This window comes from Thunnus albacares, chromosome 20 (genome assembly GCF_914725855.1).
Source record: "Thunnus albacares chromosome 20, fThuAlb1.1, whole genome shotgun sequence".
NCBI lineage: Eukaryota > Metazoa > Chordata > Actinopteri > Scombriformes > Scombridae > Thunnus > Thunnus albacares.
Window position 1 is genome coordinate 18,605,297 of NC_058125.1, and position 13,331 is coordinate 18,618,627.

Consider the following 13,331-nt stretch of genomic DNA (forward strand, 5'->3'; position numbering starts at 1 on the left):
CTAGAAGTTAGAATAAGGTTTGAACAGTGCTCCTGTGGAGTTGAAGACAATAATCGGCTTCTTAAATACTATAAGTGATGAGGTCCTCCATACATGAACACAATATTTTCTCCCAAAGTTAGAGCAACATTTGTTTGTGGTCTTGACACAGCTTTAAACTGGGCTGGGTTGGGAACAGGGATGTCCATGAACTAGAATTTAACAATTTAAGAATCACAATCTGGTTGTTTGCTTATGATTCCTGGGAGATTCCCATGTCAATCTTACCTAATCAAAACAACAATTCTTCACTTTAAACTCTTATTTATATTATATATTAATTTATAACTGATGATTTTCTTTCTTCTATTTTTACCTTTGATCTTTGCTTATTTTGCCACAAATATTTAATCCTATGAAAAAAAGTGAGAAACTGCTCTTTTTCGTTTTCATGCATCACATGAACACAATTCAAGTTGCCACTTTAACAGCTGAGAAAAATGAGCACTGTGTACTGCTTCCCGGTTAATAACCCTGTTTCTAAACGTCGAGGCGAAACACACACTAAGCCATACAAAGCTACACAGAACAGCTGCTACTCTATAGTTACAACACATCACAAGTCATTCTACACATCTGTGCATGCAGTCTACTGTAGCTAACTAACTACTGCACACTTAACAGAATGATATCTGTCTTCCCCGCACAAGCCTCTGGAGCTTTTTTTATTTTTTTGGTACGCCAGCAGCTATACATGCACACACATATATAAGCTCCCATGGACACACACGCACACAAACAGTAGCTCACACACCCTCTCGTACCATGCCTCAGTCACACAATGAGTAACTGTTAGTGGACTGCAGAGGCTTAACTGTACTTGTCAATGTTTTGCCCAGTGTGTGCATCTGTGCTGGCATTCGCGGTATGTACTGTGTGTGTGTGTTGCATGCATGTGCCTAATGAAGGTGTGTCTCTTTTTGTGTGTGTGTGTGTGTTTGCGCGTGAGGTTTCCCTATAGGTTGGTAGGCGTGGGGGGGCGGTAACAACACCAGGATTCATATCAGGACGACACTAACACACAGGTGAGGCGAGGGAAAGACGGGCAGTGGAAGAAAAAGCTACAGGCTGCGGAAAAATCAGAGGGGAGGAAAAGAGGTGAGGACGGGTGACAGAGGGTGTAACAGAGGGGAGGCATCAGGGAGTGACGAGGCAGAGAGATGGGGATAGGGGCTGAGGTGCGGCATCCGGAAGAGTCTGTTTTAGTTGATTTGGTTTCCGTAAAGTCACAAAAAAATATGTTGAACATCTGGAGTCTGGTACAGCGAGGCGAGGGGAGCGAGGGGCCACTGGAGAGGACGGGAGGGGAGGTCCTTAAGACAACTAATACCCCTGGAGGAGGAAGGAAATAAAGATAGAAAGATACATCAGTCATGAAAAAAAGTATTTAGATCCTTTACTTGAGTAGAAGTAGCAATACCAGCATTACAGGTTAAAGGAGCACTCCACTGATTTTACACATCAAAATCAGTTTACTAAAGTTTTACTGCAGGTTTTAAAAAGTCATTGAATTCAGTTTCCTCAAAAAAGGCCTTAAAAGGTATTAAATTGTCTTAAATAGTCATTTTCACTTTTTACAATATCCTCTCTTTAGGTTCTGATTGGATGTTCCTGTTTTAATAACAAATGGGAGTTTCTTGTTATAACAACTTACCAACTTATCATGTTAGAATGAGAAAATTTAGTTTTGAGATATGTTCATTATGTGAAATAGTGAGAAAGTTTTGCGATATAACAAGATAAAGTGTTGTGTTGTTATTACAAGAAACTGAATAATTCAGTATCTAGTAATAACGAGAGAAGTATGTCATTATAACACAAATCTATCTTGTAAAGTAAAAAGGATCTTGTAACACAGAAAGGATCGTGTCAAAATGAGAAAAGTGTCTTGTTACCAACCTTCTCAAACCTGAGCAAATACATTTTCATCAGGGTGGCAGCAATGTGCTGCTGAAGACAAACACATATAGGAGGCTCTGCCACTACTGCTAACTTCAGTAGCTAGAAGAGTCATCGCCTCATAATGGGCAAATATCAATATGAGCAAAATGTTAAATGAATTAATCCATTTTTAATTGGTTAATCCATCCATTCATTTTCTGCTGCTTATTCAGGTCCAGATTGCATTAATTGAATTAATTACATAATTAGAAATTATTGTTATACACTGCTGGGAAGTACTGAAAAAATCATATTGTTCTCTACTGGCTTTCAATCATACTTTCATACTGTGATCAGTATGGTCATGAAACAAGGTTTAAATTACATTTAAAAGGTCTTCAAACGTCTTAAATTGAACTTGATGAACCCTGAAGAAATGCTGCACCAGTCATGAGTGTTACTCATGATATTGTTGATGCTTATCACCTCTACTAACAGACACGCATCACACCTCTGCACAATGTTGGCACCAAATCAACTGTAATGCACACTGAGGCCCTTCCCACTGTCTGTCCGAGTTTCTGGAATGTTGTATATTGTTGTTGTATATTCAGTCATGTCACATTTATCCCTGTTAAATCACCTGTTGTTTGTCTTGATTTTAGAAAATACCTGAAACCAATTGATTTGCTTTGAAAACAAGCAGGATACTGCACTTGTTGATTATTTCACTTGTTCTGAGAACTCACTTATTGATTAAAATGATTTGATGAGAATGAGATTGTTTGTTGGGAACAAATGCATCACAATATAAAAGGTGAACATATATGTCAAATAGTAAAGTAACTAAAGCCTCAGAAGTAAAGAAATAAATGTAGTGGAGTAAAAAGAACAATATTACCCTATATATAAGGTATATATATCCACCACTGCATCAGGATTATTTCAACTTCACTTAGAGACACAAATTTAATACAAAAAGCCTCCTGTACAAACTTGGGGAATGCTAAATATTAAAAAACATATATATGGTAAACATTTTGTCCTTTGCTACATCAATTTTGACCAGTGTTTTATCGTAAGTACCACTTTAAAGTCCTGCATTCAATATCAAAAGTGAAACCACTCCTTTCAGAAGCACAGTCTGTACTTTATGTTCATAGGTTTCATTTCACTTATTCACTTATATAACTGAGACTTTTGACTTGAAATTGATAGAAAAAAATCATTTTGTGTTTTTGTCAGCTTATAATAACCATATATATATATATATATATATATATACATATATATATATATATAGGCCTATGTCCCTGCTTACATTTAGTTGTAGTCTCTTACGCTTTCCTGTATTAAAAAACCTGTCAATTAAATTTTGGGTGTTGTAGTATCCACTCCTGTGTTTTAAAGTTTGGCGGGCTATGATTTGGTTTGATCTTGGATCACAGATTCATACTTTAAATTGATAAATTATTGATGATTCAATGCTATTTCAATGTTGTATCTGACCCAAGTGGTGCTACTAAACTACTGCATCTACTGTTTAATCATTTTCATCTAAAGCAATTTATTGCATTTATCAAGCAGCCACATACTGCAGCCATTAGATAAACTGAAGAATATAATATTTCCCTCAGAAATGTAGTGGAGGAAAGTATAGGTCTCACAAAAGTGAATACCTGAAGCGATAATGAAAATAATTGTTAGTTGCAGCTATAATTCCTACTCATGCTGCTCTTAGCCAAAAGTGTAACACATAATTTGATCTGACTGATCTTCTTTGCACCAATACCGCCCTCAAGGTGTTTCCTTACCTCTCCTCCTTCTCCACCTTGCTCCGCTCCTCCATATTCTCCCTGTATGAGGAGAGAGGAAAAGTGAGAATAAATTACACAAAAAAAGAGGTGAAGTAGACTTTTCTGAGAGGATGACAGGATGAGGTGATGGCAGGGTGGAGGGCCACAAGCACCAATGGCTATCTAGCTTTCGTTTTCCTCCAGCTCTGATTCGGTAAAGCAGTTAAGACTATAAAGACCATGCTGTATAAACTCTACTCGAAGTATCATGCATAAAACTCTCCAGGGGAAGGGGTCAGTTAGTTGATTAGAGCTTCACAGTGTGTAAGAGTGAAGTAAAGGCTCTCATGTAGGTGCACAGGCCTCGCTCAGCCTGAGATGTGCATTAAGCTATTTTGGTACATGCCATGAATATATTCACTGACTTATCTGACGTGCTAGAGATGTGGCTGAGAGCTTGTATGTCACTTAATGCTATACAGGGGAGCTACATGGTTAGAAATGGAGAAGTTTAGTATCATTGTAGCCTCAATCACATGAATGAGTAAGCATCTGAGATGTCAGGAGGAAGTGTTGGCAATAGTCAGAACTTATTTTATTTGAATAAATACAAAGTACCTTTGTAAATAATAAATATTTACAAAGATACTTATTTGATAGAAGCTTCTATCCAAAACTAGAAATACTGCATTTGAATTTGGGAAGCATCACATTGGCTTCTGTTTCTCTGTTCTCCTGTTGATGCTCACTCAGTCTGTTGCAGGCCATTAGATACTATACACTGAGTTATTAGTTACACCTGTACAATCAATACAGCAGTCCTGCAATAAATCCCACCTTTAAAGGGTAGGTTCACAATTTTTTTTAGTCTGTCTTAAAACAATAGTCAAGCACTCGTACGAACACTGAAACTAGTTTTGCCTGCTGTAATCATTCCTCCTGTTCATACTGACCATTAAAACATCCCTTTCAAATATGCTTATAATGTAAGTGATGGGGGACAAAATCCACAAGTTTCTTTTTGTTAAAAAATGTATTTAAAAGTTAATTTAAAGCTTATATGAGGCTTCAGCAGTGGAGCTGAAGGAGGACTGTTGATTTTGTCCCCCATCACTTACATAGTGAGCACATTTAAAAGGGATATTATAATGGTCAGCATGAACAGGAGGACAAACAAGAACTTATTCCAGTGTTCATTTGGGCACCTGATATTGTTTTAAGACCGACATGAAAAAATAGTGAGGATATCCTTTGAACATAAAGATTCTGCTCAAAAAGTCAGATTTATTGCAGGTTTTATCAGATTGGATTTAGAGGTGTCTCTACTACTTAATACATGGGTAACTTGGTGCATATAGCATGCAGAACATCCCCTCACTGTCTCCTACTTCACCCCATCCCACCCTAGGATGACCTATGACCCCCCCCCCCCTCCCCCACAGCCATGTCCAACAGGCACCTCGTATACAGGCTCCTCCTATCAGGGGAACACAGATGAGACACAAACAACATAAACAAGAAAAGGTAAGAACAACAGCAACACAACACAGCAACAATACACAGGACAGAAGCATTGCCACGATATTACAACAAAAGAAGCAACACAGACACAGAAAAACTATTAGAGAGACATGCATGAAAGACACAAAACTAGCCTGGTTCCAGACCCCTGAATCACACAGTGATTCAAGGAGAATGGTAATAACTATGGTAATAATGGTAATTCAGTCTGATTATCAGGTCAGTGTTAAGTTTTGTAAACTTTAAGTCACATATTAAATTAAACAAATATCTTTAGGTAAAAATTTCAAGAACTCTAATAGATAGTTTGAACCCTGGAACAAAATTCATACAATATACATGCAACCCTAATCCATTTATCTATAATAGATAAATGTATGAAAAACATTTAAATAAAATAAGAGTAAAAAGGATAGTAATTTCATACAACATTGCATGTTTAGTATCACTGCAGCGCTCTGATGTGTTGGATATGGAGAAAGAGCTCTATCTAGTGGCTGGCCTCAAACCAGCTGTCTACAAAAGATTAGTCAGTATCAGTTTCAGGCTGAATCTTACTTCTGGACCTGTGAGTGTCCTCAGGATTGTCTGAGCTTGTAGCAGTATGACATCAGATATAGTTCAAATATTTGGTTCGCTCTCTCTCACAAAACTCTTCTCCTCCCTAAAAATTGTGTGGTTTTTTTGGCGTTTGGAGTGCAGCTTTGGTATATAAGCACTCCTACACCTGCAGGAGTGTTTCTTTCCTTGTTCTGAGGTGTTGTCTATAGTCCAAAGGTGCTAAAGCAGGTTTGAAAAAGCTCAAACCTTCTGGAAACTGTTGATGTGACCCAGAATTTGCACAGTAACCGACCTGGTTGATGAGCCCGGATGACGCGGCGACGTTCTCAACACCCTCCACGGCTGCCTGTGATGCTTCAGTAGCCCCAGCAGCTGCTGCGTCTCCAACGATGTTGGCCTGATCCACAGTCCTGTTGGCCACTGGGGCACAGAGTGGAGGAGGGTTAATAGTGAAATTGACACACACACACACACACGCACACTCACACACAATCGTGTTTCCATCACTTCAGAGGACATTACATTGACTTACATTAATTTCTTGGAGTCTTATCCAAACCTAAACCATAACCACCATATGCCTATCCTTAACCCTTACCCTAACCTTTGTATTATCTATTTATTCATTTAACTGAACAATGAAATACATTAAGGACTCATTTCTTACATGTTTGTCCTCCTCCTTCTTAACATAGTGGTTAAGTCATGTATTGACAGAGTGTGTATCTATGGTGAGTGCTTCATTGGTCCTGTAGAGTCTTTAATTTAACTATGTAATTAATCATAGAGCCCCAAACAGACTCAAATTTTCCAGATGTACTTAATTTTCTCCAGGTTTAAGAACATCATGAGGTCTTTGAGCTATAGAGATGCTTTGGGGCTTGTTGTTGACTTCCAGTCCAACAATATTTTTCTACAACCTTTACCCTAACCTTAACATAAGCTAAACTTACCTTAACGTTAAACCAAGTCTTCACCCTAAAATGAATGATTTATGTTAAGGGGACATGCTTTTTGTCCCCATAAGGGAGGCGAGTCCCTACAACTACATAAACAGATTTACGTCCCCATAATCTGAGGAATACACATGCGCACACACACACACACACACACACACACACACAGCTTTTCTTACCTGTGTTTACTGATGACACAACTCCCTCCTTTGTCTTACTGCCTGAGAATCAAAGAAGGATATCACAATCACATTCAAGTACAGTACACGGTTAAAATGAAGCTGTCAATGTTTTTACTGCTTTACTACTTTATAGCAGATGATAATTGTATCATGCATATTTTTATTACTTTTATGTTATATTTTTTGTGCATTTATTTTTTATTCTGACAGTATTTATTTTTGTCTTTTAATCAGTATCAGTGAGGGCGAATAAGGATGCGAGCCTGAAATGTCCATGATTTTATTGATCCATGAATCGAACCATGATCCTGATGAGATTATGCATCTATTTATTCATGTTATAATAATGAGAAGACAAAGTAGTAAACGTGTAATCACATCACAGTTATATCCTTATAATTAAACGGTTTCACGGTTTCCTTTTTGACAATGATTGCATCAATGTAATATCAATGTAATGTTGGTCATGGCTTTAACACGTTTTGTATAAACACATGTTTACATTCCCATATTTTTATATTATGTTAAATTTCCAGTCAGAGAAACATCTCTAATGTTAAAATTGAGTGATAACGTTCAGTATTTTGTGTTTGTTGTTGCTCCCACTAGACTGTGAGACAACCTTCCTGAGAGCGTTAGGTCAGCAGTATCCATTCCTCTTTCTAAAAATACATTTAAAGAGCTACTTTTACTAATGTCCTTTCAGTGTGACTGATGTCCTTCCCTGGCTGCTTCCTGGTCCTTTTTTTTGCCTGTGTGAGTGGTTAAATGTTCTATTATCTTTCCCTTTTAACCTTGAGAACTCAGTCTTTGGTGTTTAAGCGTTCTATGAAGCTCGGCTGGCTTAGAGTCTGTGTTTTATAGATATTTTTATCGGAAAACATCTAATGATCAGCAGCTCCTCTCTGTGTATCCCTCTCTGCTCTACCAGCCCTGTGCTCATTACAGTATGATCCTAAGCAGATTAAATTGTAGTTATATAATCTGCCAGGGATAGAACGAGAGAAATATCTGCTGTAAAAGACGAAAGGTAAAACTAAAAGAAGGTAGAAATGAAAGGAAGGAGAAAGATGAGAATAAATGTGCAGATTAATAGAATAGAATTAGAGCACAGAGACTGTCCTCTCTTTGTACTTTCACACAAACGCAGATGATGCCTTTTACAGTATCCTGCATACATCCGTCCTCTCTCCATCTCCTGCTTACCTCCATCTCTCTGCACGCTCCCTGTGCTACATGAGCCACGTGCCTGACTACTGAGCAGTGCTGCAGTACAGCCCAACACACACTCACGCTGCAATGACACAGCTTCTTTCTCTCAGTCAACAGAGGGAGCCCCCCCCCCCCTCCCCCGAGTGTCAATGCACTGTGTGAATATCTATATCTGTCTGTCATCATCACATAGAACACGCTGTATTTAAGAAAGAGTGATTAACTTCTGATAGAACTTCCTTTTTAATGATCAAATGATTTTTTTGGACAGAAGCAGCTGAGCATAAGAACAAGAACAAAAGAGGAATTTTTGAAATAATCCTGATAATAAATAATCCTGTTCAAAAGCTTGCTGCAATAAATGAATATTGCACAGATTAGAGTGTGTGAAGGCTTTTTCCTATTATGAAATAATGTATTAGATGCACAAAGAAGTGGCTTAAGTCAATTTTTCCAGACAAGGATTTGTGCTGTAGCAGTCCTGATGAGATGGAGGCTCGGATATCACCCATATATTTAACGAAAACTTCTATCAATAGCGATATTTTTCATTCGTTTGTAGCAATAAAAATATATATAAGATATACATCGAGACATTCACATTCCATATACACAGACACACTTACTACCTATGCAAAAGAAACCTGTGCAGGAGAGCAAGTTCAACAAGTTCAGGCCTTGTATGAAAACCTCTGCGCGAGGCAAGATAAGCGAATTATTCGATATAATTAATAAGGGGTGGAAAGATGATTACAGGACAAAAAAAAATGTATAGCTGCTAGATTTTGATCATTATTAAAGAAGAGAGACAACTAAGCTTTTCATACAAATCTTTCTCTGGCAAAATGATTAAAGCCATATTTTCATATTGTTGAAAATCAGCATCTAGAATCTTTTTCTTGCATATTATTGATGAGTTCCTCAAAGAAATATCAGACTTTTAGGAGTTCTTTGTGGCTGCTTGTGTTCAGTGTCCCGCTATCTATCTGTCTATCTGTCTATCTGTCTATCTGTCTATCTGTCTATCTGTCTATCTATCTATCTGTCTATCTGTCTGTCTGACTGTCTGTCTGTCTGTCTGTCTGTCTGCACAGGTTTGGCCTGCATGAAAGCGGCCATGCAGACCTTGATACTGTGTACCCACATTCACATGCTGCCGTTTGCACTCTGCTGCAGGCAGATACAATGGTTTATCTGAGCCATCGACCCTCTTCACTTCAGTGATCACATCTCCTCTCTCCTCTCTGGTTCTCTCTCTACATCTTCCTTTCCTCCCTTACTGATCTGCATTTGCATTTTCTTTCCCTCTTCCCTTTCTCTCTGTCTCTCAGTTCACTTTTACGTCCTCCACCCACCTCATCCCCCTACCCTTAACCTGTCACTAGGCTGTACTCTGTGGAACATCAAGGTTTCATTTTCCATCCTCTCCCTCTTCTCTCCACCTCCATCATCCCTCCATCACTACATGTCACCTATCTCTCTCTCTCTTTTCAACCGTCCATCTGTTCATACAGGAGCCACGAGACTAGAGGCTTTTTCTGACATAACACCCCTCCCTTCTCCCTCCCTCTTTTTCCTCTCTGTCTTTCCACTTGCATCCCTCTATCCTTCCATCCTTCCCTGGGGTGGGGAAGGTGGGGGGTGCGGGTGGGCAGGAGGAGGGGGGTTTAAGAGCTGTGGGGGGATGAAGGTGGTTAGTCATCAAAGCAGCACGCACTGGCAGGCAAATCCTGCTGCTGCAACGCCAAAAACGCACTCACACTCTTGCATCTACACAAGGATGGTGTGGAGGGTGGAGGGAGGGTTGATGGAGAGCAAATTGCTGCAGTGCTCAAGTGATCCTTGCCCCGTACACCTCACCTCCCTCCCCCCTCCTTCACGTTGTGACATTGAGTCTGGCACGCAGACAGTTACATCTTTTCATTTTCATTTTCATCATCATGATTAAGATTTGAAACTGCCAGGAGCAGTTTCAGAGCTGTCAGTCAGAGCTGCTGAATGGATGGACCGCAGATGATGACGAAGATTTCCACTCCTCTCCCACCCTCCAAAATTTTGCACCCCCTCCCCTCCTCTTGCAGAAGGCCCAAAAGCCTGGTACTTGGGGTAACCTTGAGATGTGACGCAGTCACTGTTTAAGCTAATGTAATATAGCATGAGTATAGTAAGTATCTGAAGGAACAAATCTGAACAACCACCAACCAATTACACTTAAAAAGATATACATGTGTATTTTTTATTTAAAATTCCCAGTCTATATATATTTATTAATTTATGAATTCATCTCACAAAATATTTATGGCAGCCTGTTAAATGTAGGTCATCTCTGTTCTGTAAATTTAAAAATGGCAGGTAAAATGAGTTTTTTTCCCCCTCTACTACACTGCTGCATTGAGTCTATAACCAGACATCCCTTTGCAAACTGCTCCACAAAAAACTGAACGTGAATAAAATAGGAAAGATGAAAAAAAGCACCATCCTGCAGTGCCCCTCTTCACTCCTTTCCTTTTTTCTTTCTCTTTAATTATCTTTTTTTTCCACCATGAGACAGACCAGTCCTCCACCAGTTACAGCCAATTACAACTTCTTTTTTTATCTCCCTCTCCATCTATCACCCCCCAGTCTGTCTATCTCTCACTCTGATAGACCCCCACCCTCTGCCCTGCACCAGTCCTGCAGCAGTATCCTGCCAACGCTCACTCCATCCCCTCCTTCCTTTCTTCCTCCTCTTCCTCCTCCTCCTCCTCCCTCTGTTCCTCACTTCTCACAAGTGTCCCAGACATGGACACCCATGGGACCCCACCTCACAGCCCTGGAAAAAAGACATGATGTAACCACACACTCACACACACACACACACCAAAAAAAAAAAAAAAAAGAAAGAAAAAGAATGCATCTCACCTAAACTAACCAACTTTCTTCCTTTTTTCCCCATAAGTCAGTGCAGCTCCACAGACAGGAGGTTACATACCTACATACATCACCCCTTCCTTGGTCTTGGCTGCTGCCTCCTCCATTCCAGCTTTGGTCTTTTCTGCGGCGGCCACCACTCCCTCCTTGGCCATAGAGAACCCCTTCATCAGTACATCCATCTTGGGCGACGAGACGGCTGGGCTCCCCTGCTCCAAACGGGCCTGGCTGGCTGGCTGGCTGGCTGGCTGGTGCTTACAGTGAGCGTGCAAAGGAGATGATGTGAGATGCCCAAGTGTGCGGCTGTGTGAGTGTGCTGGTGGCTCCTCCTCCCTTCGGTGCTACAACAGAGAGCTGAGAGGACCGCACAGCAGGGCTACAGCAGGCAGACTGAGAGAAAGAGGGGGGAGGAAGCAGCCGGTATGCACGAGATGGAGAGAGGAGGAGGAGGAGGAGAGACAGCCGGATGCTGCAGCATTTTTAAGTCGTGCTGCAGCCCCGCCCCTCAAACACCACTCCATCCCATCATCCATCTTTCTCCTGATGGCTCTCACTCATGCTCGGTGCAGCCTCTGCTCCGTTTGCATATTGTGATTGGCACGCTGCTCTGGACACACCTTTTTGGAAGCTGAGCTTGTGAGCGCTGTTACATAACCAGCAGGGCTTCAACACTATGGTGGAAAGGAAGCAGTTTTTTTTTTTACATCATATGCCTTGAGAGATTTTTGTCACGTCGTCTGTAATCACACCACACAGCTTGCAAAGATATAATTCCCTTTTCTGATTCTGAGTATTTCTCACTGTAGGCTACTTAATATCACATTTTTATTTATTCATTGTAATATCATGCCTCATTCAACTGAATTATTTGGGAGAGACAACGACAGTCCCTGCAGCCATTTTCATTACTGTGTGAGGAGAGAAACTGCTTTGTCATCTCAACCTGAATGAGTCACAACTGCACCCCCCCACCACCACCCCCCACCACCACCTCCTCCTCCTCCTCCTCCTCCTCTTCCTTCATCCCATTCCTCCCAGACATGCCGACTCAGCAGCACAGCAATTCGGTGGATGATTTTGATATGGCAACAGCTCCATTTTTCTTTCCTATTGTGTTAACTCCACAAAATGGGGACATATATACAACAGCTGGTGCATCATTATATTTTTTTGCCCTTGGTCCATGCACCTGAGCAAAGGTGAGGGAGGATATATTTTGGACACACTGATATATGAAAGGCTGGTTTATTGTTGCAGAGAGGAGCTTGTCTCGTTTTATGGGTCTTTGACATTTCAGGATCACACTGCCCCCTGTGGCCACAAGAAATATGACATCATGACGCAGCATGATGTCAGCATGGTGGTTGAAATGAAGGCTGTCTCTATGTAAAAGGACTATTCAAGCATTAAATGGACAACTTGTAAGCTGTAAAATCATCACTCACATGGACTTTTTTTCAGTTTTTCTGGGCTTGTGAAGGAAAATAAAGATGAAAGTCTGTCAGGTTTCTAAATGGTGACCATTAAACTGACACCAAATTTGAACACCTGTGTTAGTGTTAAAATACCTGAGAACAAGTCCTTTCAGTGCTTATATGTATTTTCTTTCAAGTCTCAAGTCAAGTATCAAGTATGTAAAGTAAACGGTCAACTTCTAGTCAAATCTTAAATCCTAATTTGATTTAAAGCTGCACTAATCAATATTTCTAAATTAAAGTGGGTCCAATGATGAGGTGCAATGTGAAAGGGATCACTCATACTGATGAAACCACAAATACTTATCACCTGACTCTGCAGTTCCCCTCACCTCTAGCCTCTGGAGCCAACAGAAGCTTCTTGGCTCTAACCAATCAGAACAAAGTGGGCTCATTAGGAGGACGGCCTTAAAGAGACAGGAGCCAAAATGGCCTGTTTCAGACAGAGGCTGAACTGAGGGGCTGCATAAAGGACCAGTTTAAGTTAAATAAGGAGTTTTTTTAAAACTGTAAATCATGCAAAGATATTCCAGTAGAGCCCCAGAATTTAAATATAGACCTGAGAATGTGTATGATACATCCCCTTTAAGCACAAAACAGCAGACAAATGTTAATGACTATGTTGAACACAATGAAGCATCTAGCTTTTCTCATTTTTCTCAAAATAGAGCTCAAAGCAGAGTGAAAAGTGGATTTAGTTTGATTGACAACTCCAAATGAATGCTTAAGGTGCCAGTATACCTCATCAGAAGATAGGTTGAAGTGCCCCCCCCCCCCCAACACACACACCTTTTTGAA

The 13,331-nt window shown here is 40.2% G+C and overlaps 2 protein-coding genes across 3 annotated transcripts in view; one reads left to right on the forward strand and one right to left on the reverse strand.

Annotated features, from left to right (window-relative positions):
- The window catches only part of glud1b (glutamate dehydrogenase 1b), a 71,403-nt gene extending 66,252 nt beyond the window's left edge, over positions 1–5,151 (forward strand). The window contains exon 12 of the mRNA XM_044338253.1: positions 5,125–5,151. Within this exon, the coding sequence (XP_044194188.1) occupies positions 5,125–5,136 (12 nt within the window). The 3' untranslated portion in view covers positions 5,137–5,151. The remainder of the gene's footprint in view (positions 1–5,124) is intronic.
- On the reverse strand, positions 435–12,945 carry sncgb (synuclein, gamma b (breast cancer-specific protein 1)). Of its 2 annotated transcripts, XM_044338255.1 has the most exons (6): positions 11,120–12,945; positions 6,934–6,975; positions 6,091–6,218; positions 5,176–5,193; positions 3,735–3,776; positions 435–1,371 (listed from the first exon to the last, which is right to left on the reverse strand). In XM_044338255.1, exons 1-6 carry the CDS (start codon positions 11,238–11,240, stop codon positions 1,363–1,365), a joined length of 360 nt encoding a protein of 119 aa, XP_044194190.1. In that variant the 5' UTR covers positions 11,241–12,945; the 3' UTR covers positions 435–1,362. The 2 variants fall into 2 exon arrangements, with proteins under 2 accessions (XP_044194190.1, XP_044194191.1); XM_044338256.1 differs by lacking the exon at positions 5,176–5,193 and having other exon boundaries at positions 11,120–12,008.
- Between the last annotated feature and the right edge of the window lie 386 nt (positions 12,946–13,331).